This window comes from Typopeltis vanoorti, chromosome 25 (genome assembly GCF_054136105.1).
Source record: "Typopeltis vanoorti isolate ZY-2024b chromosome 25, IOZ_Tvanoo_1.0, whole genome shotgun sequence".
NCBI classification, from domain to species: domain Eukaryota; kingdom Metazoa; phylum Arthropoda; class Arachnida; order Uropygi; family Thelyphonidae; genus Typopeltis; species Typopeltis vanoorti.
This window is the reverse complement of record NC_143573.1, coordinates 38,226,724-38,254,000: the sequence shown is the minus strand read 5'-3', so window position 1 is coordinate 38,254,000 and position 27,277 is coordinate 38,226,724. Positions and strand designations below refer to the sequence as shown.

Below are 27,277 nucleotides of genomic sequence, written 5' to 3'. Positions count from 1 at the left end.
TTCCCCAAGTTTCTCTTCCACCATTCTTCTTAGCTTTTTTTTCAATTATGCATGCATAAATCCTACTTGGAACACTAAACTAAGAAATTCCTCTGATGTAAAGTGAAAATTCAATCCTGACAACCCTTGTTTGGTATGAACCAGCTTATTCTGATTGTATTCTTGAATATATCCTCCACAGTTCTGTCACTGCTTATCTCATTTAAGGATCTTTCAAAGTATTTACTCCAAATATCCAGAATACGTTAGTTTTTATGACACGTTTATCATCTCTGATTCCTTTTGCACTGTTCTTTCCTTTATTTCAAAGCTTTTCAACATTCTTCAAATTCATGGTCTTCCCATAACTTTTGTTTATCTACTTTTACACATAGCTGGCTTAGCTTTCTTGCATTTGTCTCTTAATTCTCTTAATTACTCATCTACTGATTTACTTGCTAGGAACTCGGTATGCTTACCTCTATTCTTAGACTGCCTCTTAGACTGTAACTCCACCATTAAGTTTAGATTTTTCTTCCATGCAAATAACCCTGACCAAATCATTCCTTCAGTTGGCTGCTGACTCCAAGGTTTGATTCTTGTTTTCAAACTTTTTAATTTTTTTTCTTGAATACTATTTGTATTGGGTACCAAGGATAGTGATCAAAGCTTATTCCACCTTTACCACAAGTTGCCTGGACTTGCACTACGTGTGGAGTCGCCCTGACTTGCACTACATGCAGAGTCGTCCTGACTTGCACAACGTGCAGGCGCAAACTTGACTTACTTGTCTGTTTGCTTACTTGGGAAATAAGATTAAAACCAAGTTTTATTTAAAATTGTTTGGCATCTTTAATACTCTTTGTATTTTTGAGTCTAGAGTGCACCTCTGAAAGTTGCTCAGTTTTCATTCTTTTTAAAATTTTCTTACATTGTTTCTTTTCAATATGATATTCATTTTTATCCTACATAATCACCCAGATATACTATTACTAACTGTTATCATCGTATTATCTTTGATATGTTTTCCATTTTGCTCTCTGTGTTAAAGTGTATTTACTTTATCCATTCTGTTTTTATTGTTCACTTGTAAAATTGAGTGTTTGTACCCTTTAGATCAGCAATCATTGCATTTGATAAAAATATTTCTGGAAAGGATGGAAGGTATGAGATTTTAGATTAGAAGGGAAGAGTCAAAAAATAAAAAGAAGAGTACCTAAAAGTATTATCTGTTTAAAGTCAGCTCTTGCCACAGCAAATAATATTAATACAAACTCACTCACTATGACAAACTACTGAAAAGTCCATATGAAGCCTCACTAGTACAAAGTACTGTAAAGAAAATTCACTTAACAGATTGTCTACTGTAACAATACATTGTGTCCATGATTCTTACAAACTTGCTGTGGTGAGTGTCACATGTATCTTGCAGGCCCTAACCATCCTAGTTCATCATCATCACGAACCATGGGTTCACTGCCCGTTGGTGTCTGATGCCTCCTTCACTATCTTCTTCCACCTTTCTTTGTCCAACGCACAGTGTCACAGTTTGTGTGTGTACACCCATTCCACACCAGTCCTTTATATCATCTATCCATTCTCTGTATGGTCTACCTCTTCTGTTTAAACTATCCAAAATACCAAACAAAAACGTCTTTATCTTCTGGTCCTCACTCATTCTACAGATGTGTCGAAATAATTGCAGCTTCCATTTTATAATCTTCATTAGATTCTGTTTGGGTTGTATCTTCCGAATGAGCTCTTCATTTGTGATTTTCTGTACCCATCCTATTCTTAGAATCTTTCAGTAACAAGTCTTTCAAATGCCAAAATTCTTTTTCTTGATTCCTTATTTATTAACCATGTTTCAGATCCATGCAGTACACCACTAAAGATGCACATGTTTCCAGTACTTTTAGTTTTGTTTGCAGGCTTATCACTTTATCCTTTCTTTTAGTGTTACACGGTGATCACCATTCATTTTCGAAATTATGGATTTTATAACCATGTTATAACTAACTCTTTTTATTATCCCAACATTTCGATCTTCATATCAAGATCATCATCTGGAGCATACACAAATGTACAAGACAAGCTGGGTTATTACATTACAAACCGTAAGCTAGAGAAACAATGATTTGATCACATTATTCTACTGGCATGACCTCTAGCGGAAAAAAAAAAAAATTTTTTTTTAATTATTTATAAATTACATCAAGCTAGATTTAATTTAAAATAACATGAATAAACATTTTTTCTTATAGATAGTTTTCTTTCAGTAACAGTGATGTCCTATTTTTAGTATTACAATTGTTATTTTTGATTTAGGATCCTGGATTTACTACAGTCCTGTTTATAATTGTTCTTAGAGAGGAAAGGTTCTGTGGGTGAAATATATGCCTACCATATGTATGGGATTTTTAGACCTTCATTATTGTTCAGATTGGGGTGGTTGATAATGATCTCACAGGCTTCCTTAAATTTGCATTCATACCATGTTTTGGTGTGATATAGACAACTAGTGCTTTTCCAGTCAATTCTATGTAAGGTGTTCAGGGCATGATCAGAAAGGCCAGCTTCACCATAATTATTATATTTAATGTGTCGTTTATGTTCTTTTTGTCTGATAGGAATTGTGCTTCCTGTTTCTCCTATATATGGTATTTTACAGGTGCAATGAATACGGTATACTCCAGGGTGGACCAGTGGGGGGGGGTGAGTCTTTGGATGAGTTGAGTAAGCTTTTTAATTTTGCAGGGGATTTAAAGGTGACTTTGAGGTATTTTTGTAGTACTCTGTTTATTTTGTCTGATGTCCCTTTAATGTAGGGAATAGTTATAGTTTTGTTGTAGTCTGGTTTGTCTTTGTTTTTTATTGAGGTCTTGTAGAGAATTTTGTTAATAATGTTTTGGCTGTACCCATTTTTTTGGAACATATTGCTAATCACGTTAAGTTCATCTTTCAGTGCCTGTTCACTGGAGCAGATTTTCAGAGCCCTGTTTTTTAGAGTATTGATTATACCTAGTTTTTGTGTTGAGTGGTGGTAGGAGTTTATGTGTATATATTGGCCAGCATGTGTCAGTTTTTGGTAAACTGTAAAGGAAAGATTGCCAGAAGGAAGACATGTGACAAGTGTATCTAAAACGGAAGTGTGTTCTGTTTCTCAATCTCAATTGTGAACTGTTTGTGTTGTTTGTTTAGGTGGCTAAGGAATGTGTCTGGCTACCATGGGACCAGATCGCAAAAACATCATCAATGTATCTAAGCCAGGCTGGGTTTTAAAGAGGAGGAACCTAACAAGTTGCTCAAAATGTTCCATGTTATTATCTTTGCCATTCAGGCTTCTTATCAACATAAGAAGCCTGAATGGCAAAGAAATGGAGCTAGCTGAAGAATTAGATAAGTACCAGATCGACATAATAGGGGTGACAAACAAAAAAGACAAAAACTGGTGAGATCTTTCTGAGCAAAAAATACAAAATGTTATATTCAGAAAATGACAATCAAGGAAGAGAAGGAGTAGCCATAGTATTCAACACAAAATACGAGGCTAATCTTCTTCAATGGCAGGCAGTCTCAAGTAGAGTGGTGTGGGCAAATATCAGAATGGGGAATTGAACAAGGAGACTTATTTGTGCCTATGGTCCCACACAAGGTTCTACTAAGGTAGAAGTGGAGGAATTTTTTGATGCTTTAGAAAAAGCAACTGACATAATGAAAAATGAAAAGTTGGTCCTTGTTGGGGATCTAAATAGCAGAGTAGGAAATGATTGTCTGACATACAAAAATATTTTGGGAAAATTTGAAGAAAAGAGCAAAGCTAATAACAATGGCAAATACCTGTTGGATTTCTGCTCAGGTCATGGACTGGTTATTACTAACACCATGTTCCAACATAAAAATGTGCACAAATTCACATGGAGAGAAGAGGCAAGGAATAACAAAAGTCTCATTGACTATGTTATTGTTGATAGTGATGTTTTCTCCCTGGTGCAGGACACCAGAGTGTACAGAGGATTTGAAATTGGAAGCGATCACTATTTAGTCTTGAACAGGATAAAATTGAATTTCATGTTGAAAAGAATAACATGTAAGAAAGTTTTAAAGCGAATAAAAGTTGAGCAGCTCTCAGATGTGAAATGTAGACTAAAATACACAAAGATTATTGAAGAGAAAATGAAAGAGTTTGAGAACAAAAACCAAACCTTGGAGATTCAGTGGCAAGCCTTGAAGAAAACCCTTGATTCAGCCAGAGAGGCATGTGGTGAGGTTGTCTGCAAGGATAGAAAAATCAGAACTCCATTGTGGACACAGGAAGTTAAAGAATCAGTAAAGGAAAAGAAGAAAGCATGTTAAAAGTTCCTGGAGAATAAGTAAGCTTGTGCTCCTAGAGAATAGAGAGACAAATATAAGAAAGCTAAACACTGTGTAAAACTGGCTAAACAAAAGTCATGGGAGTTTGGAAAGAACATGGAAAATAAATGTCAAGAAGGTGGCAAAATATTCTGGAGGTTGTTGAAGAAGCTTAGAAATGGAGGAAAGAGTGCTGTAAAAGGAGTTAGAAATGATAAAGATGACATGAAAACAGGAGAAAAAGATATCCTTGAAGTATTGAGTAATTACTTTGAAAAACTGCTAAATGAAACAAGCAGTGATGACAGCACAGTGGTAAATAACACTCAACAGGCATAGTTAGGAATATATATCAATACTTGAAGTAGAAAAAGCCATCAAAGGCTTGAAATGTGGAAAGGCAGCAGGAGTAGATGATATTCGACCAGAAATGCTGAAGTATGGTGGTATAAGAGTCTTACAGTGGCTGCACTGCATAGTTCAGAAATCCTGGACAGAGGGACGAATTCCCAATGATTGGAGTAGAGCTCTAATAGTACCCATATGTAAAAAGGGAAATAAAACTGAATGTGAGAATTACAGAGGTATTTCCCTACTGAGTGTTCCTGGCAAGAGATCTATGCAAGTATACTTGAGAAACAGTTGAGAAGAATTGTGGAAGAAAAGCTTGGTGAAGAACAAGCTGGATTCAGGCCAAATAGAGGCTGTCAGGATCAGATCTTCGCTTTACGACAAATAGTGGAGAAATCATGGGAATATAAGAAAGGTCTGTATTTAAGTTTTGTCGATCTGGAAAAGGCATATGACAAGGTGCCAAGAGAGAAGCTATTCAGCATGCTACAGTTGTATGGTGTCAATGGGGCATTATATCAAGCAATACTTAGTCTTTATTTGAGTTGTAAGTTCAGCAGTTAGAATTGAAGGAAGTACGGGAGGATGGTTTGATGTTAAATCTGGTGTGAGACAAGGATGTACATTATACCCTCTGTTATTCATTATCTATATGGATCACATTATGAAGGAAAGTGATATTAAACATGATATCAGAATTGGAGATGCTAATGTCAGCTCTTTGCTTTATGTGGACGATGTTATACTTCTAAATAAATCCGCTACAAGTTTGCAAGATTCCCTGACTAAGTTGAATAACTGTTGTGATAGATATGGTATGAAGGCCAGCATTAAAATGACAAATACAATGAAAATAGGTAGAATTGTTGAAAATGTCAACTGTGTTGTGAACGGGGAACCTGTGGAACAAGTAAAGCATTTCAGCTACTTAGGCACGATTTTTACTGAAGATAATAAATTAAATATAGAAATAGACAACAGAATCAACAAAGCTGGTATAGTAGGCAGTCAATTGAATAAATTCATATGGAATAAGAGAGAAATTAGTCGAACACTAAATTAGCTGTATACAAGACAGTGTTCAAACCAATTTTAACTTATGGATCTGAGATCTGGGTCAGAAGTAAAACACTTTATCAAAGACTAGAGATCGCAGATATGAGAGTCCTGAGAAAGATTATAGGCGTGAACAGATGGCATCAATGGCAATATCATATTTAAAACGAGGATATTAGGAAAGAACTTGACATTGTCAGCATCCAGGAATGCGTTAACAGAGCTAATCTCAGGTGGTATGGTCACTTAAACAGAATGGGCGAGGAAAGATTAACAAAACAAGTGTTCTCTGCCAGGTTGGCAGGAAAACGACCCAGAGGAAGACCAAGATATAGGTGGATTGATATGGTACAAAGTGCCTTAGATGATAGAAATATAAGATCTTATAATGTTTTAGTCTTGACAAATAACAGACTGATTTGGATTAAAATTGTAGATAGAAAGTTAGTAATGATGTAAATTTTTCATGTAGTACTATCGTATCCTGTAACTCCCTTGAGGGTAAATGGTCCACTTTTCGCATTTGTCCTCCTTGTTTGTTTTTCATTACATAATCTCTTGCTGATGTAGATATAGATGTCAAAAAGTTGAAATGATTGAATTTTACTGATGAAGAGTGGTGGCCTTCTTTTTAAGCAAAGTAGGTAACAATGATGTAAATGATGGAAGAACGAGTGAGTTAAAAAGAAAAGAACTAAGAAAGAAATGACAACAAATATTCAATTTGTAGTAAAATGTCATAATTGCTAAAAACATAAGTTTCTCTTTAAGGACTCTATCCTTATGGAAAAGAGCTTCAGAACATTGAACTATAATGTCCTGAACTTACTTTACTTACATTCAACTTACTTTCTGCTACACTGAACATGTAAGTAAACCTTGTAATGGGCAATCAATATGTATGCACATGTGAATACATCATCAGGCTACATGTGGTCCACTAAGAACACACTATGAACCATGAGAAAATTAACCTAACATTAATAATAAATTGTCACACTTTGGAACATCCATGTAGAGAAGTGTTATCAATTAATTATTTGTATTAGTTAATAGTATCCTAAAAAAAAATCCTAGAAGATGCAGTACTTTCTTTGCTGAAATATATTCATGTGAACCTATGAAAATGCCAACCTCATCTGCGATCTTGTGTACAGTTAATCATTGATCGTTTTTAGTTTAAAACATTTTTACTTTCATTTCTTGATGTGTATATCGTCCAAAGCATAGATAATTTTTGATTGAGGTTTTTCTCTTTAACTGTGGCTCTCTCCATAAAAGACTCTGTTTGTTATTTTCAGTAAATATGTTTTAATAGCTGTTTTGTCATGTTTAAAACAAAATTTAATATATGCACATTACTCCACACTTTTGTACATTGTGCATACACTTTTATGTGTTTTGCTTTATTAGATCTATTGGGAATTGTCTGAAACTCAAGTTTGTTTTTTTATTCACTTAAGCTTCATGGTTATGAAAGAAAGATCAGTTGTCCATATGTTTTTTTTATATATTTATTATTATTAAGTTACAGAACACTCCTTCCTTTCTGTCCATTTTTAAAATCATGCATGCTGTGAAATATATCATTCATCCATAGCTTCATCGTTTTATATTTCCCTTTTTACGTAATTGTCTAGTTATTTTGTTGGGTTAATATTTGAGTGTTTTTGCTTTCATTCTTATTTATATGGTTATCAAATTTTCAATTATTTATATTACACAAGTTAATTTTTGAGTCAACCTGTTTTCACACTAGAAAAGGAAGTAATTACATCATTCATCAAATTCAACTTTCAGTGGTAGGCCCCCTTTCTTTTGCAGTTTTGAAATATATAGTGTTGTCTTCATTTCATTTTAGTTGAATTTCGTCTTAAATTTATTGTTATCATTCTCTAATTATGCATTCAGTAGTAGCAAAAAATAATAAAATAAAAAATGGGCTATGTTGGATGTTCCATGAAACAAAGCTTTGTTAGTTCACCACAGTAAACTTGCACCACACATTGACCAGAAATACATAATTTAACTTGATTAAACCTTTAGAAGACATCAATATAGTCTGAACATGTGGAGCAGTGCCTATATTAAATTTTTTTAAACTTGATAAAACAGTTAGTGAAACATGAGTAAATGTGCACTTCTCAGTTGTGTCTGCTATATATTCAATTTTCAGAATAGCATACAACATTTTTGAGACTTAAAAGCAATTTAAAGGTTCTACCAATCAATTTATTTTGTTCAAAATCTCTAATCACCTTAAACCTCCTAAACCTTCACATCTGCCACTTAAAAAACCAGGTGTCTACAAGATCAGTTTCAATTGTAGTCCACACTACATAGGATAGACAGGTAGATCTGGAGAGATACACTGATCAGAACACTTCAAAGACATTGAAAGTGAAAGAAAGCACAAAAGAGGGCTGGCAGCACATGACAACAGAAACAAAACATCAAGTAGAATGGCAACAAACTAAAATGCTTCACATAGATTACCGTTTTTACTCAAGAGCATTCGAAGAATCAGCGGAAATGATGAAGTACTATATGTAACAAAAAAACAAGGGATGATTTTATATGAAGTCTGTTCTTCATTAATCCATCACAACACACTTGTATCTACCAGTAGTATACAGCATCCCATGAACCAGCATAATAGCGAATCCATGCTTTCGAAAGATGTTAACTGTTTATTTGTTTAGCTTATTCGGGTTATTTCCTGATGAAGTGAAACAAAGCATTTCACAAAACTAGTCAAAATAAAAAATAGTTTCTACTTAGCATCTTTGTTTGTGGTTAAATACTGGATAAAATATTTTAGTTTGCTATTAAGCTATCCAGTGATGGAGGTGCCATTTTGCAGCATCTGTGAGATGGCACTCATGGTGTATTTTGTTAAGCAATAAAAATCATTTGCCACCAAGAGGTAAATTGGCATATCTTTCAACTGGTGAAGATATATTTGTTTTGAAAGTTTATTTTTCACTTGGTCAGACTATAATAAATTTAGTTTAATCCTTTATCCAAATGTGTGCAAACAAAGTTTGCGCCTGAAAGTATCTTCAGGACTAGGGTAAAGTGGTACAACACCGGGCAACTCCTTGCAAAGGTGGAGCAAGCTACCAACACTCCTATCTCAGTATCTCCCATGATGCAAAACACATCTCCTTGCGGATATGTATAATGTTATGCATTAAGGGAAGGGCCACTACCCAGATTAGTTTCGACCTTTATTGAGGTCTCTTCAGTGGGAGCCAGGCCCAAGTGGAGATACCAAGGCAGAAGCATTAGCAAGGTCATCTCCTCCTATAGGAGCTGCCAAACAGTGTGCCACCTTTTTATTAAATTATTCTGGATTTAGAGAAAGATGTTGAAAATTTACACTTGGATAAAGGATTAAACTAAATTTATTATAGTCTGACCAAGTGAAAAATAAACTTTAATCATCTTTCTCTAAATCCAGAGTAATTTAATAAAAAGGTGGCACACCGTTTGGCAGCTCCTATAGGAGGAGATGACCTTGCTAACTTCTGCCTTGGTATCTCCACTTGGGCCTGGCTTCCACTGAAGAGACCTCAATAAAGGTCATCTCCTCCTTTATTGAGGTAACTTCTGCCTTGGTATCTCCACTTGGGCCTGGCTCCCACTGAAGAGACCTCAATAAAGGTCTTCCCTTAATGCATACCATTATACATATCCACAAGGAGATGTGTTTTGCATCATGGGAGATACTGAGATAGGAGTGTTGGTAGCTTGCTCCACCACCTTTGCAAGGAGTTGCCCGATGTTGTACCACTTTACCCCAGTCCTGAAGATACTTTCAGGTGCAAACTTTGTTTGCACACACTTGGATAAAGGATTAAACTAAATTTAATATATTTGTTTTAATCAAACACAAATCACACTATGGAAATGTGGGGGTTGGCTTGCCTGGAAGAGTCTGTATATTGCATATCACCAGAATGTCACCTTTTAGTGGTTATAAAGTTGGATATTGGACTAGAGAAAAAAATTGGACTGCAGTTTTCATACATTATTTATGCAGGAATTTATAAAATATATTTTAATCTAAAAATATAAATTATGAAATATGCTATTGTAATATTTACAGTATTGCAATATCATCCGTCTAGCTGCATAAATCTTCATTATGAATTTAGTCTTGTTTCTACAAAAGCATATTTTTGTTTGCATTACGTAGGTTAGAAATAAGGATGATATCATGTTCTATTTAATTATTTTATTGAAATAGTTTTCAAAAGGAATTATACTTGATTAAGTATGATTCATTTTATGGATGGAGTAAAGTCATTTTTTTCCCATAACTTTTTTTTTTATCCTAATACCTTCTGTTTGCCTTTTTTTGCTTGGTTGAAAATTAATATAGGTATACAACAATTTTCAAAGGTTTATGGACTTGTGATCTCATATATATATGTAATGCAAGATTTATTCAATAACTGCATAAAAAATTTTCTGGATTACTTGAAATGTATTTACAGAACAAAAAAAGTGAAGAAAAATATTTATGTGCAACAGAGTATAAAAAATAAGAATAATAACTGCCAGAAATGAAATATTTTTAATTATGGTATAAATCAAGTGGATATTAAATCCAGCATTATTTCACAGCCAAACATAGAAACTATAAAAGTTTTGTTAAAACGTTGACTAGAGAGCTTACAGGAATACACTTGCCAGCATTTACGAGTTGCCCTAACTCTGACCATATAGAGGACATGATCGCTTGCCAAAGCATTCATATATTTGCCTTTTATTGGTCCATTTTGATAAGGTTCAGTGGTCTGGCAGCTGTTTCTGTGATAGGGCAACTCGTAAATGCCGGCAAGTATATTCCTGTAAGCTCCATGGTTAACGTTTTTATGAAAAACTTTCATAGTTTCTACATTCAGCTTTGAAATAATGCTGGATTTAATATCCACTTGATTTATATTATTTTGCACTGGCGAAATGAAGCCTTTTGGCTTTTTGTTTTAGTAAAAAAATTTTAATTATGGTTTTAAATAAATATATTTTAAAGTATATGTATTTTAAACTACTATGTTTTTTAATTATTATTATTATTACTGTACTATCATTAATGATGTTTTTTTTAAAAAAAATTCTGTTAACTCTTTCTAAGCATATTCAGTCACGAGGGGAAGATGTGTGTGTGTGTGTGTGTGTAAACGGTGCCTAAGCATAGTATTATTATTTTTTCTGACTTCCAGGCATAATAGAATTCATAGGTGGTCAATGATAGACAAAACAAAGTCTATCATACCACTCCTTAAACTTGTCCATTAGCATTTTTACCATCCTCTTAGGCAATGAATTCCATTCATCTACCTACCACTCCTCATGCAAAAAATTTATTTCTTACCCTCTTACTCACTATTTCATTTTGCAACCTCCAGGAATATCCCTTTTCCTCTTTCTGTCTTATGAAAAATTTCTGCATGATAACCTTTCAGTGGCTTAAATGTCTCATTCATATCCCCCCCCCCTTTGTCATCTGTCCACCAAACATATAGTTTGCATGCCCTTGGTCTGTCTCATAACCAACACTGTATGGTCCTGATATCATTTTCATTATCCATACTCCACCCTTTTCAAGGATATTTCATCTCATTTCAAATCCCTGTGACCAAATTTGAGCACAGTAATAGTCTGATCAGAGCTTTATATAATGGAATCACAACCCTTTTACTCTGCAGGTCAATGTTCTCTTCAGTATTGCAACAGTTCTTTGGGTTATCTTCATAACCCCAAGATTCCTTGTTTTCCCCCACTTCTTCTAGAATAACTCCACAAAGTTAGTATGAATATTTCCCTGTGATCCAGTGACAATATCATTGACATAAAGATTAAACAGTAATGAACCTAGTACTGAACCCTGTGGAACTCCACTTGTAACCCTCTGATATCTATCAGAAAGTCGTTATCAATCCAATCCACTAATGTGATATCCAGACCTATATGTTACAACTTAAAAGCCAACTTGTCTTGTGGCATTCTGTCAGTGCAAAATCCAATGACAGTGTATGCCTTACCCTCATCCACTGCTTGTAAAAAGGTAACCAGATTACTAAAACAAGAGTGCTCCTTAACACATCCATGCTGGCCTGCATAAATAATATTGCCCTTATCTGCTGGATTCTGTATATAAGTTCTTACCAATTTTTCTAAACCTTAACTACCACAGATGAAATACAAACTGGCCTATAGTTTGATACACCCATTCTGCCACCCTACCCTCCAGGAACTTGACCCATTGCAATCATAAATCATATCATATGCATATCATATGTATCATTGGTAATGGCAAAGTCAGTTCCACAGCATTTCCTTAAAACATGTGGTGAAATTCCATCTAGTCCTTTCCTTTAGTGTTACACAGTGATCAGCATTTTACACAAATTATGGACTCTACAACCGTGTTATAAACATCTAGTCCTGTGCCTTACTGGAATACTACAGTGTTCTCCTTTCCATACCATTTTAATTCTGTTATCTATTTCTATATTTAGTTTATCATTGTAACCATAAATTGTGCCTAAATTGCTATTTTTTCATGGTTATTGTCTTTTTATTTCTGATTTTAATATCATTTGTGATAGAAGGTACTGAATTTCATTACAGAATCACAAAGGATTGTAATGCACATATTTAAAAATGTAACATCATCTGCATAAAGTGAAAGAGCTGTGTTGAATGTCTTCAATTTCAGTATCAGGTTTAACATAGATGGTAGGAGTAGTGTACACCTTTGTTGTACTTGATTTTATATCAAACTGTCTTTTCATATTCCCTTCATTTCTAACTGTAGGCTTAACAACTCAAGTGTAAGCATATATATTTCAGTTGGTATGCTGTGAAAGATAATTTATGTATGCATCATAAAATAGATTTATAGCTGTCAGGATAAATGATATTAAGGTGTGTATGTGAGGAATGTGATAATAGTGTTCCAAAAATGAAAATAGCATGACAGAAAAAAAAAAAAAAAAAAAGCCGAATGATAGTAATCATGGAAACAGAGTGGAAGAATTTAGAGTGAGATGAAGCATGTGAAGCAATGTTCCCTCTAGACTGTGTATGTGTGCACAAAATTTTTGGTTGCAGAATTTCTAATTTATAGTCAATAATTTTTGAATATACTATAAAAGCGAATTATATGATAAATCTTATTTGTCAACTGTTGGCAAGTTTTAAGGTGGAACCATCTGATGCTATCATAGGACAGTGGGGTATTTATTGGATTTGTGAATTTTTGAGGCTTATATATCTGGAGTGGTTTAGTAGAATAGTTGTAGTTTTATTAGTATTTATATATCTTGTTCATTTTGCCAAGATATATAAATATATATATATATATATATTTTTTTTTTCTTTTGAGGATTAATTGAATCCTGATATGTAACTTGGTAAGCAAGGGAGCAATCTTTCTGGAGACTTCATTTTTCTGCTGTATTCTGTCTGATCCATTATGGCAGTTGCATTATCCTTATATGCTTTAATTGTAACAATTTTTTGCTATTGTATAGCAAATACAGTTTTTTACAGCTTCTGTTTCTTTTTGTGGACTATTGCTCCTGAGTAGTTTGGATTTTTTTTCGGGATGTCAGCTTATTGAAATGAATATTGTCATCCACAGTGGGAGGTAAACTATAGATCCTGCCTTCAGTGCTAGTTATGATTTTTGGAACGTGTCTAGGAGTGATGGCAGAATTATGGCCTTATCTTAAGAGTACTGACTGGTAGTAACTTGGTAATAACCAGCCAGTCTCAACCCTTAGTCATTACCAGTTGTTTGGTTCATTTCTGCCAATAATTTGATTTGTATACTTACAAGTGCTGAGAGAATGGCAGACAGCTCCATCACTTTATACTTCCAATCTGAAATTGTATGAGTTCTTGTAGTCTTTTTAATTGCAGGGCTAAAAGCTTGAGTTTTCAGGAGAATAAACCCTACTTACTTTCTTATGCCAGAGACTGATTAACTCATGAACTAGCTGAAAAAAGCCTAGAATTTTCTCCATTCAGTGATTTGAGTTGAACTGTAACATTCTTTCTTTCATTGATCGAAGTTATCACAAAGTTCCTCTGGCACAGTTGATAATTTTTATCATACTTGATAAGTTCAGCATTATTACTACACTGAAACTAGAATACTTCTTAATTTAGAAAAAGAAAAACTAATTGCTCTCCTCTGCTGTGAGGTCTCCAGAAATCCACTCGCTACACGCAAGTTAGCAGAGACAAGTGGCAACTCAATTTTCAGCCTCGTTCTAAATGCATCCAAAATATATTCTTTTCTTCACATAACTTACACTTTTTTTTGTTTCATTTTAAAACATCTTATTCATTATCAATTAATTCTATCACAGCAGCCTTCAATGACTGTAACAGTATAAATTTTATTTTCACAACCAGAAGAGAGTATGTTATGTAATTAAAGTTAATTCCTTCGTTGACCATTTGTCCCTGCCAAAAGTTACTTTGCATGAAGATAGTCTCAAAGATATACTTTACTGCTGTTTCTGAAATAAAAGTAATTCCAATCTATGAAACAGGTGGCATGATTTATCTCTCACTCTCTGTTATAAACTTAAGCCTACCATGCATCTCCAGATTAATTGTAAAGTAAATAATCAAGTACTTTCAAACAAAAATAGCATAACTTGCAAGTTATCCCCACTTTTGTAAATATCAGGAATTACCATTAAACAAATAAAAAAATAATAACATAAGAAGATCGATTTTTATTTGTTTCACTGCCAACTGTAATACAAAATGCAGTTGGAATGTAATATTAGAGCATGGTTATTTTCACAGTTCACAACATGAATTAGCTTACAGTAATTAGCCTAATGTAAAATGTTCAAATGTATATACTTGAACGTTTTACATGATGAAAAGACTTTTTAATAGTGCTGTTTTAAAAAACACAATTATCTTGAACAGATGAGTTAGAAACCAGATAGCATAAAGATTAGGGACCAGAAAATATGCAAGAGAATAAACCACTAGACTTCTTGTATCATCAACTAAAAACAATCAAGGCATGCTTTCAAGATGTGTTTTGAGGAATTCAAATGGCTATGTACTATAAAGCCGAAATTGCATTCTGTGGTGTATAAAAATATCCCAAGACTGCTGACAGAAACTCTAGATTAAAAAAGGCCTCAAAAATCTTCCAGTAAAGCGTTAACATTTAGATTTCATAAGCCATTCAATTTTCACAAAAAATGATGTGACATAGACCTGACCAGAAATCACACAGGAAATATATATATATAGCTGCTTTCCAAAGAAAGATGGTTTCTAAAATGTTTTAACACCTAAAGTGACTTTTTAATATAACTGTTATAAAGCTCAATTCAGTAAATCCTACTGGCTTCAAAAACTATCAACATATGACACAAAGTACAGAGAATTTGTGTCAGTTACTGCTGCTGTATAAAGTTAACTCTCCATATGAGATGCATGTCTATGTGGTTAGCCTAGTGGCTATGCACTTCGCAACCATATGCCTGGGGAAGGAGTGTCCTAGGTTCGATTCCTGTCGACAACGTGAGGAGCTTAAAGATCTTTCTCAGCCATAGCCAAGTTAGACAGTCTTGGGCGTGGACAGCAGGGTTTTTTCCACCAGTTTATCTGGGGTTTTTCATCCCACAAGCATGCAAAACCGGCCCCATGAATACACAGGATACAGTCATAGGATATAGTATGGCAAGGAAGGCAACAGGAAACTATTTTGCTCGTAGTCATTTCTCTAGATGGTGGCATATCTAGCTTCCCCTAAACAGCCAAAAGGCTATAACCACAATAACATGAGATAAAAATTGGAAGACACATTTGTTTACATAATTCCTCTCCAGAACTTAGCTGTGGTGTAATTTTATAGATGTGAAGCAAATCAGGAGGGGGGGGGGGGAGAATGCACTAGTGGCAAAATTAAAAACATACCAGATTCTACAAATTATTGTGCATAATTTGAATTTGGTTGTTTTAAATTCTAAATTCTATTAAAGATGTTATATTTTATTAAATAAATTTAATGACTAGAAGCCGAGAGATATCAAAATAGAAAAATACTATATATAAATCAAGTGGATATTAAATCCAGCATTATTTCCTAGCAAATAAAGAGCCTTTGGCTCTTTATTTTAGTAACAAGAAAAATACAATTTATTATTTGAGTGCACAACTAGTTTCATCTTCTTAGAAGACTTCATCAGGTGCATAACATGAAAAGAGAAATACAAAAATATATATTACATGGGAACAACAGCTAGAAATTAACTTGAAAATGAAAAGTATATAGCTGTTGTTTCTCATGTAATATAACTTTTTTTGCCCATATTTACGATGGGAAACAGTGTCGACAATCTACTGAATGTCCTGTTTTCTGTCAAAGCTTTTGTGGTTTGTTTAATTGTAGTCGAATGAGGCAAGCCTCCTCTTCCAAATTTCCTATTAAAGTTACCCCTTTGAGTAATTCTCAAAGGGGTAATCTCAAAATAAACACATTTGTCCCCCACTCTATGCAGATTTGGTTACATTTAATTGATAAAATATTCAAAGTTATCCTACAATTAATTGCATTGAACCAATTAAAATGAGTGCTGATGCACTATGTAATCTTTAAACTTTCATACATCAGTAGAAATGCAATCATAAATCATACAGTCAAATCGACGTAATTTTATAGCATGGGTTGCATAAACCACATGACAAAACACCCAACTGAAATGGGCACGTGACGCCACTGATATATACACACACATATATATGTTTATATAATATGGATTTTTGGCTATAAGCTTGTGTTAAACATGAACACAATGCCTATCACTTACTGATCCCTACCTCTCTTGCACCAAGTTTGTTTGTTTTCACCAATCCCTTTTTTCCCTCCCAATTTATTATGAGGTTTTACGTGATCTTAGTTCTGTCACTGGTGCAACATTATGTGTATATCCAATAAAGTTTCATCCTCCATTTTTGATTTACTCGATATTATTAAATATTGCTTTTATACTAATAAGTTGCACCAAAACATCACATGAACTGATAAAGATGCACTAACAATTGCCAAAAAGATTGTTTGATAGTTGCTCTTCTGGCACCATACAATAATTGCATCATTTTATCTTCCTTAATAGATGGTTATACTTCTCCTGAAAGTGTTAGTATAGATAGGTAAAGAATTCATAATGCTTGGGAACTTACTTTTGTTAGTCTTTATGTAGAACATGTTAATAGATTATGAATGTAGAATATGTTTGTATTAGATATTCTACATAATGTATGATATATTTTTCAAGTTTTCTTTATTGGCACAACAATGAATTGAAACAGTCCAGTGATATTTTCTTATTACTCTTTAGCATTTTCCTAAGTCAGAAATATTTGTCCTACACTGCCTTCATACAACTTCACACCACTAAGTGTGAGCAGCCTTAAAAAGTATCTAGTTGTGATATGTTCCTTCACCCTCCAGTAAAGTTTAGTATACAATTGAAATTGTATTTTTCATGTTATGCAACAAACTTGTTGAAGTGTGTCATACAGCACATTTTTGATCCGTGTCATGGATCAGTAATAAATTTTGACCATGAAATGGTGAGTTCTATTTCAATTCATTGCTCATGACAAGGTTTTTATGGTGAAGTCACCATAGATGTGAGTACTATATGTTGTTGCCAGCAAGAAACAGTGATGGCAGAGTTGACATTAATGAATAATCATGAAGCAAGTAGTCAAGCACATCAGCTGATGATTTCTATAAGCAAAAAGCATTATTATTATTAATCCAACTACCATGGAGTCAGTGGACTTGTCATGGGGGGGGTCTATGCTCTCTCATGAAAAAAGATTATCAATTATGCCTTAAACCCATTCACAGTTTCCACTCACCATACTTTCAGGTAAAAGCATTCTACTCACCAATCACTCTATGCAGAGAACCTCGTCTCACTCACTTGCTCACAACAGCTGATGGACTTTAGTTCTACCCTTGCCTCTACTCTAGGAAAAATCTCAACATTAATCTGGTAACACCCCCTCACTAACTTATATATCTCAATCATAACTCTTCTTCTATTCACAAGGTTCTGTAACTTGCATTATCTCAATCTCTCCTTGTATCTGACATTCCATAGACCTGACACTGACTTAGTAGACTTTCTCTGGATCCTCTCCCTTTGAAAGCCAGGCAACCAAATCTGTGCAGAGTAATTCATATGTGACCCGATCTAAGCCTTGTACAAGAGAACTATAACCTCTCTTTGCATCTGCATGTCATTATCTTCCTTATTATTGCTATGATCTATTGGGATGTTCTTACAATTTTAGCAGTGTGACTCTCTAAACTTCAAGTCTGTCCAACATCACTCCCAGACCTCTCATCCCCTCCACTTCCTTCCTAATTGTATATTGATCCATTAATCCCAATGCCTACCAAATCTTGCACCAACCTTGCAGTTTGCAACATTAAACTGATATCCCCTCTGATTTGTCCACCCACATAGTCTATTCAAAGCTTCCTGCAAGGCATAACTGCTCTACTTCTCATAGTTTTTCCCAACTTTTCATCATCAGCTGTTTGCTGATGATGGAAAGTTGGGAAACAATAATGGTCCCAAGATTCCTGTGGCAGTCTGCTAGTGACTTTCCTCTTTTGGATACCACTCTTCCATACACAACCTGCTGATGCCAATCCTACACCCAATCAGCTATCCAACTCACTGCTCTATTATCTAATCCCATCTGTTTCACTTTAGCTACTAGCTTGTCATGTGGCAGTCTTTCAAAGATTTTTGATATTGTTATCTCTGCCACATTTTATCAGAGAAAATTTGGCAAGTAATTTGGAGATCACCAGAACTGAATCAAACATTGGATTAACACGAGTCAGCCAATTCATTATGAACCTGAACTACAGTTCAGCTTGCACAAGTTGAGTGCTGTGTTATTTGATTACCAAAATGAAATAAACAAGACTGAAATATTATCACTGATTTCTTTACCACTTCTAAAGGATATGCAATGTTTTTCTTAATAAAATCATGACTGAAGACAAAAGTTAGGTTCATCATTATGAAAATTCAGTCTGTAGAATATTGCCACCTACCTCACCCTACTTCACTGAGTTCAAAGATGTTCAAAACTCAACCTTCTGTTGGAAATTGAATGCTTACTGTCTTTTTAGACAGTGGCAATGTCATTCACCAAGAATTGTATGGTAAAAGGATAACAATTAAGTTATGTGAGGACTTTGAGAAAGTTGAAACAACAAATTGTGTTTGTCAAAGGAATTGCCATTGCAACATGATATGAGGCCACTCAAGTGCATTCACTTTGCAGTTTCAGAGAGATTGGATTTGTAAATGTAAACATCCTTGCAACACCCTTAACTTAGCTCTATCAGACTTCAGTTATTTCCTAAATTAAAGACCATCAGAGGGAAGTCATTTGCTCTGAAAACAATCTGAAAAGTTTTAGAATGACAGCTTGAAAAACTTAAACTTATGCAGTGGAGAAAGTGTATTAAAAGAGAGGGACAATCGTGTTGTGTCAATAAGGTATGACTTCTTGTGTCAATACAATATAAAAATAAAGTAGGGACTTGAAAGTACCTTTTATGTGTTCTATTTCATTGGCATGTCTCATGATTTTGGCTTGGAAGCTATCGCAATTGAGGCATTACTTTCCAGCCACTCTACATAATTTCTTTAATTAGTCTAACATTTGGAAAGCACAGTTGGGAACTCCTGTGTTTTAATTTAATTAATCAGTTTGTTTTAATTAATTAATTTGATTATTCCAGATAATTTGTTTCATATTATATGCAGAATAAAATTTAACATTTCATCAATAAGAAATTAACTATTCTAGAAACAGTTTAATTAATATAAATTCCTTTTTGTATTGAGGTAAATAGCTAAAGGAGGGCAGCATTTAATAATGTGTTAGTTTTGAACATTAGGATAAGGAACATGTTTACATATTCAGTTGTTTGTTATCCTGTCTTGATAATTTTTTAATCAATTTATTTTTTGTGTGACTGCCATCCACAATATGTCATAAATCTATAGTATATTAGTACCATGGGTGGGTTGAGCTATTTTTAATAATTTTATTTATTTATTTATCTTAATATTTATCCAATAACCCTGCTATTAGGACCAAATGTTGAACTTTTTCAAGCTACATCAGTCATCCACTAGAGCTGAGCAGTGAAATGCATCTCTCACCTAAAGACATTCACAAACATCCATGTCAATGGTGGGATTCAAACCCACAGCATATTGATTGGTAAGCAAGTTTGCTGACCATTCAACCAACCAGACTGGCAGTAGTGTTCACAAATATTTTATGAGGCTCAACAGCTTGCTTGTATACTGTTACTCATTCTTTTCCTCATAATAGATCTGCTTATACATGTATATAATTCTCATTCAGAAACCTCTTTTGGTTTCTGTGCACTAATTTTGATTGACTGAATTGGATGCCTTATATAATTTTTAAAAAATTATCACCACTACACATCATGTGTTCTTAAAATGAGCATCTGACAAAATTTCATCTACAAAAACATTCATTGATTTAACATTGCCAAATCTTTTCTCTTTGGTATTTGACAGCATAGTCACATGTGACATTTCCTTAAAAAAAATTTTTTTTTGAAATAGATACAATTCATTGCTCTGGCTGATTTCAGTAGTTACTTCATGAAATGACTTAGTATGTTGAACTTCAGTGTCATGGTGTCTAAAATATTCTCTTCCAGTGTTTGGGATTCATATTGAGCATTAACTTATGGCAAAGTTGAAACCATTGGCTTTTTCAACTTGTTGAACTCTGACTGCGATGCAAAAGTGGATTTCCATCTAGTAACATTTTGCTATAATTTTAAATCTTTCACCTGAAAAAGCTTCTGTTGGATTTTTGATTTTTACTTTGCATATATTTAATTTCTTTTAAAACTTCCTAGACAGTTGAATGTAGAGCAAAGTATGGCAGTTGCTTCTGTCCAGTTAGAGAAAGAGATTTCTTTTCAATATTAGCAGTATTATCATCTGTTATTATGTGAACACCTCCATGGAGTCCAAAGAAGATACTTTGTGGAATAGAATAACACACATGTCACAGTAAATAACTTTTTTATTATATAAATATTTCATCTTATGTATCATACAACATCATCAGTACAACTATCGAACAATAGTAGGAATTGAATTCAAAAACAGTGTGTATGCTTGAATTGGAATCCCTCTGCATCATATGTTCATGGATTAAAACTATTAGGCTGAAATTAAATTAAATTAAAATATAGCAGATAATTATTTAATACAATTGAGGATAACAATTTCTCAAACTTTTGGAATAGTGAGATAGTCGTTTCGATTAAGATTAGGTCTATGAAGCTTCAGCACTTTCTGTATATAAACATTTGTGTTTATATATGGATCTATGTAATAGCTTAGCATTTGCTGTTGGATCCTGTTGTTAGTGTTTTTGATTTTTTGAATTCAATTCATATTGTTGTTCAATAGTTGTACTGGTGATGTCTTATGATTCATAAGACAAAATATTGACATAATAAAAAAGTTATTTACTGAGGCATACATGTGTTTCTATAGTTATGGATACCCAACAGGCTTCACTGTATAAAAAAGACTTTGTGGAAGTCCCGTGCTAATTATTATTCACGCAATGCTCATCATTCTTATTAAACTTATTTACTCATGAAACAATTGTAATCAATTCTGGACAATCCATTCACTCACCACTCTCCAATTCATGTTAGTCCTGATACCATTATTAACCACACTTTTACACAGCCAAGGGTAACTGTCTTGTTCTCTTGCTTCTTTTTGTATATTGAAAATTTTCTTCTGCCTGCATGCTAAGTTCCATTTAAGTTCCTAAAGGAACTTAAATGGAAATCTATCTGCACAGAGAGCATGCTCTGCTGACTGATCATTACCATTTCAGTCAGTTACTCACTTCTGGATCCTCTGCACTACCACTTTGTCTTATCCAACGTACCTATAATGGCCTTTCGCTGTTTCATCTGGCCAAAGTGCTTCACTATGTAAAGATGCTGATTCTTAAATTTTCTTTTATCACAGCATGCATTTAAGTATATGATAGCAATTATCACTTCAGAACATATTAAAAAAAAATTTCTGTGAAATAAACTGCAATATACTCTTATTTGTTGCAATTTAATACACATACACACCTTATATACATATAAAATGTAACTTTAATATAACTTATTTGTTAATTGCTCTAGTAATTGGAACAGATTCAATATTAGTTTTAATTATTAAACTATCTTCATTTTTGTTACACTCAAGAAACAGTCAATGTTCATGTGGTTGGCAATTGACATGTAGAGTTCAGCAAAAAAATTTGAAACCTTTATTTTCAGTAACTGTGTGTAAAAAATGTTAGTAATCTTTGTAGTCAATACACTAGTAGTTCACAATTACAGTTTGTGTGTCCTTTGTGCATGAGCCAAGGATTCCAACCCATTTTATATGGCTCTTGAGATGTTTTCCAGAGATGGTAAAATGCAACTTGTGTGAGATCTTTTGATAAACTATAAAAAATCTCTGAATGTTTGTTGACTGAACTGATTGGACTGATTTGCCAAGAAGCAAATCAGTTGAGTCAGTTTTTTTTATATAACAGTGATCTGAAATATAATGGTCCAATGAATTATAATAATTGTAATAAAGTGTTATAAAAACATAATAAGAAACATCAAGCCAAAGATGCCCAAGCAGATTTTTATTATATGGGACACCTCCATGAAGTTAAGACACATTTGTGGAAGGCCCATACTAATTATTCACACAATGCTCATCATACTTCTTATTAAACTCATTTACTATGAAGCATCAGTAGTCAATTCTGGCCAATCCACTCTCCAACTCAAGCTAGTCCTGATACCATTACTAACCACACTCTTACACAGCCAGGGATAACCCTCTTGTTCCTTACTTCTCATCATGTATTGAAAATTTCTTCTGTTTCCATGCTACACACAAATTTTTATGACTAATTCACAAAAATTTATACATTGTGAATTAGACATAAGAGTTAGTGTAACAAGTTATGCATTTCAGTATATGAGGAAAGAAATTTCAGTTCATCAGGAAAGAAAGTAAAATATACTTGACAAAATTAATTTTACCCATATGTGTGAAAGTCTACAGATGAATTATCTTTACAACTTTGCCAGCCTGGTTGGCATATCCACTCTCCAACCAACAGGTCGTTGAGTGGATAGTTGCAGGTTTGTGCTGTGGATGTTTGATTGTCTTTAGGTGGGAGATGAATTTAATTACCTGTTGTGAAACCACTACCCTGCTTATTGGAGACCTGAAGTGGCTTAAAGTCTCATGTTTAGTTTCTAGAGCATAATTTCCAGACTGGAAAGAAAAAATATATATATATATATATATATTAAAAAAACAAACTTATAGTATGAATGTACTATAAGTTTAAAAAATAACCTTTTGTGGGTGGGAATTACAGAATAAAAAATATAAATAACAGACTACCATATAAAGTAGTTGACTTCACATCTAGTTGCCTTAATATCCTGTGATACACAGTAAACTCCCTTCTCAAACATGTATAATACTGTGGGAAAAGTCGCAGCATAAGTCAGTTAAGGTGGTTCTCTTCCCCCCCCCCTCCCCACCCACCCACACATGTATTCCTCCTCTTCATTAAAAATTCAGTTCATAATTTTAATTTAAAAAAAAAGCTTCTCAAACTCTTGGTCATTATGAGCAGCTTTGATATCACGTAGCTGTTAATCATTGTACGAGTGACAAAGACCTTTGACTGGATCAAGCTCCATTCCCACTCCTTGACATATTTGAATTTTGAAATTCATCATATATTCAAGTTATTTTGTATGAAAAGGAAAAATATTTATGGTGGGACTTCAGTGGATTCCCATTCTCTCTCTCTCCCCCTTAGTAAATGTGTTTATAGAACACCTAGGGAATGAAGCACTCAGCCACACTCAATTCAATAGGTTGACTAGCTAACCTATCATCTATGCTATGTAGATTGTGTTTTCTATTTGACCCCATGCCCAGGACATGAATACTTTTTTTTAGTGCATTTAAACAGCCAACATAAAAAAATACACTACATAATAGAAAATAAACTGTCTTTCCTTCATACACATACTAATCAAACATTTTCCAAATGGTTCATTATATTTTTCATTTTATAGGAAACCCACCCACCAACACATACACGAAAGTGCAAGCAGTTCATCATCCATCCCAAAAGTACAGCTTCCTCAAAAATCTTGACACATACAGCCAGAACCATTTTTTCTAATGATACAGCTCTTGTCCCAGTAGTAGCCAATGGCTACCACCCTTATAAAATAGATAGTATATTACATCCCCCCCCCCTCCATCCATCCCTTACAAGATCACAAACTATTCCCATCCCTTATATATGAGGTTCATCTGAAGAGGTATCTAACATTCTTCATAAACATAATCTATATACTACCTTGAAATTGTACTGCCAACTAACAGTCTTCATCCCTTTTCCTTGGAATGGATGAAGGCTGCATATTCATGTACACATCCTGGGGTATATAAAGTTTCATGTGCCTGCAATTTTGTTTGCTTTAGATAGACTAGTAGATTTGCAAACATCCACCTTGAAGCACATAAAAACAACATTTGCTGTCATCATTATGACAAGTCAGGACTGGAGGATCATGCTCTGAATACTCCATCACACAGGATTAAACCAAAGAACACAATTTTGCTGCATGGAAGTTGCTGAGAGAATATGTTTAATATCAGCATCAGCTATGAGGTACTTCATTAACCTTAAGAGGTATGGTTATATTAAATTACCAAAGATTTGAAAGAGAGTCATTTTAAGACAGCATCTAGTTTACTTGTTTGAATTAGCTTCCTTTTTTTTTTTCTGGTCCTATCATAGGACTAGATAAAGGGATTGCCATTATAGGACATATTAGTATATGTTTAAAGATGCTAACTTAAAATTCAGTAAAATATTAGCAACTTAATAAATTTATAAGTTTTAAAAGAGGTAAACCTTGAGTAGACATATCGGTACACAATAAATAACAAGAAAAACTCACGTAGAAAGATTATTTATTAGTATAATTTTCGCCTGTGTGTCACAGGCATCCCCTTTATGGGAGATAGTACTTTACAAATCAGCTAATCTTTCCTAACTTTTTATTGTATTATTATTATTATTATTATTATTATTATTATTTTTTTTTTTTTTTTTTTTTTTTTTTTTTTAGGAAAGTTATTGACCTTTTTAGTTATCTTACACCAGCTGCTTAGGTGGCGCTTTTTGGAATTTTCAGTTAGTGTTTAATTTTGAGCTTAATGTACTGAAGATGCCTGTGACACACAGGCGAAAATTATACTAATAAATAATCTTTCTACGTGAGTTTTTTCCATTATTTATTGTGTACGTTAATAAATTTATTTTGTTCTTCTGGTATTGTTTGTAGCACTACTCTCACTTATATAATAATTGTCACTGACAATTACTTAGACAGAATGTGAGGCATAGGTGTTTGTGATTAACCAATCGCAGTCCCCTAAGCCTTTCGTTATGTCTTAGTTACTGTCACTGTGACAGTACTTACATAATGGAATTGTGTTAAAAACATGATATCCTGTGATTGTATGGTGTTTTCTTAATTCTTGACCGATTTTCAGCTAATCAGGAAAAAAAATATTGTTTTGTTTAGCATTGATGCTATAAAAAATTATTCGATATGATTTGAGATGCAGAAGAAAATGTCAATATTTTTCATTCAAGAGAAAGGGAAAAAAAACAATAAGATTTATTAAACTAATATTAGTTATTAACTATCATCGAGCTATTATACAAAGTGGTGAAAATTTATTTATTAAATTTAACAGTGCATACTTTTGATTTTATATTTTGGTTGTATCTTACACATTTATTTTACATTTATTATTTTTCTTTTGTTTGTGTTTATTAGGTACCATGAAATTATTTTTTTGGTTTGTCATTTTTCATTCTGTTATTAGTTTTGTTTTACTTTATCTTCTGTTTAAACCAAGAGTTTTTTTTTTTTTTAATGGTGGTATTTTTTTTTTCTGTTTTGTTTTGAATTTGGTTCTTTTCTGTTATTACTGTAGCTTTACCCCACTCATACAGTCTAATGGAAGCTCACATAGCACTCCCTCCCCCCTTAGCTCTGCAAATTCTTCCCAAGATTCTCTGCACAAAACACCCCCAAAGAAGAAAGGTTTAAAGTCCTCCCTCGGTAGGTTCTTCAGTAAAAAAGAAAAAGCTAAAGCTAAAGAAGTGTTAAGTAAAGAATTAATGTCACAAGGTAAGTTAAATAATGGTTTTATTGTAGTAATACCCTCTCTCTCTCTCTCTCTCTCTCTCTCTCTCTCACACACACACACACACACACACACACACTTACTCAAATTGCAGTTTTAACTATCTTCAGAACTTAATGCCTTGGTTTTTTTAGCAATGGACCATTTTTCTTGATGTACACATATCAATATTATCTGACTATCTTCTGGTAAAATATCATTTAATTCATTTCTCTTAAAAAATCTTTCTGTTCATAGTAATGTTATGCTTTATGCATAACATAAAAAAACTGTGATTAGATTTTTAGATTTTTGAGTGTGGTAATATTTGATAATTTTATTGTTGTTGCATTTTTCTTGTTTCTCAAATACAGAAAATTTGAAACAAAAAATGTCCACATGATTGGCATAAATGATATCACTGTTGCCTTAGATTTGTAATAAAAATTCTCTAAATAAAAGAATGCTCTTGATAAAAAAAAACATAAGGAACCTCCTAATTATTATATTGGTATTAGTATCTCAACTAATTGTTTTGTAAATATGAATGTGGGTAAAAACAATCAAAAATGCAAATAATGGTACAGAATAACTCCATGTATCCCATTCGGTAAGTCAGATGTTATAGTTATTGTATGTGATTTATTGTAATGTAGTTATTGTGTTTTTTAAGACATTCACACCTGTGCTGAAAGTTTGCAAACATGTAGCAAATATTATTATTATTGAACTAACAGCTACATAATATGGAAACCCTATTCTAAAGACCAAACATTGTACTTTTTTTTTCTTTTTCAAATCACTTCAGGTCTGGTAAGCACAGAGTAATGGCTTTAGTCTCACACAAGTGATGCAAGTCATCTGCCACCTGAAGGTATTCATAAACATCCATGCTACAGTATGATTGGAATACAGAGCCTCTGTGCCAACCATCAACATAATATGTATTATATATAAATCATGTTGAAATAATATTTGAAGGGTAGCACCCTCCAAAGAAACCCAAAGCGTGCACACACACACACACACACACATATCAATATTATCTGACTATCCTGTGGCCCTGATCACACTTGCAGCCCTCTTCGCATTTTCTCCATCAGTGTGTGATAATGTGTCAGATA

At 33.5% G+C, this 27,277-nt stretch overlaps 1 protein-coding gene across 10 annotated transcripts in view; it reads left to right on the top strand.

Moving 5' to 3' along the window:
- LOC150092673 (liprin-alpha-1-like) overlaps positions 1-27,277 on the top strand; it is a 778,236-nt gene that overhangs the window by 627,410 nt on the left and 123,549 nt on the right. For 8 of the 10 annotated variants that reach the window (XM_090414522.1, XM_090414523.1, XM_090414518.1 and 5 more), the window contains one exon: positions 25,962-26,158. In XM_090414522.1, coding sequence (XP_090270648.1) covers positions 25,962-26,158 — 197 coding nt within the window. The remainder of the gene's footprint in view (positions 1-25,961; positions 26,159-27,277) is intronic. The other 2 variants (XM_090414524.1, XM_090414521.1) reach the window with 1 other exon arrangement.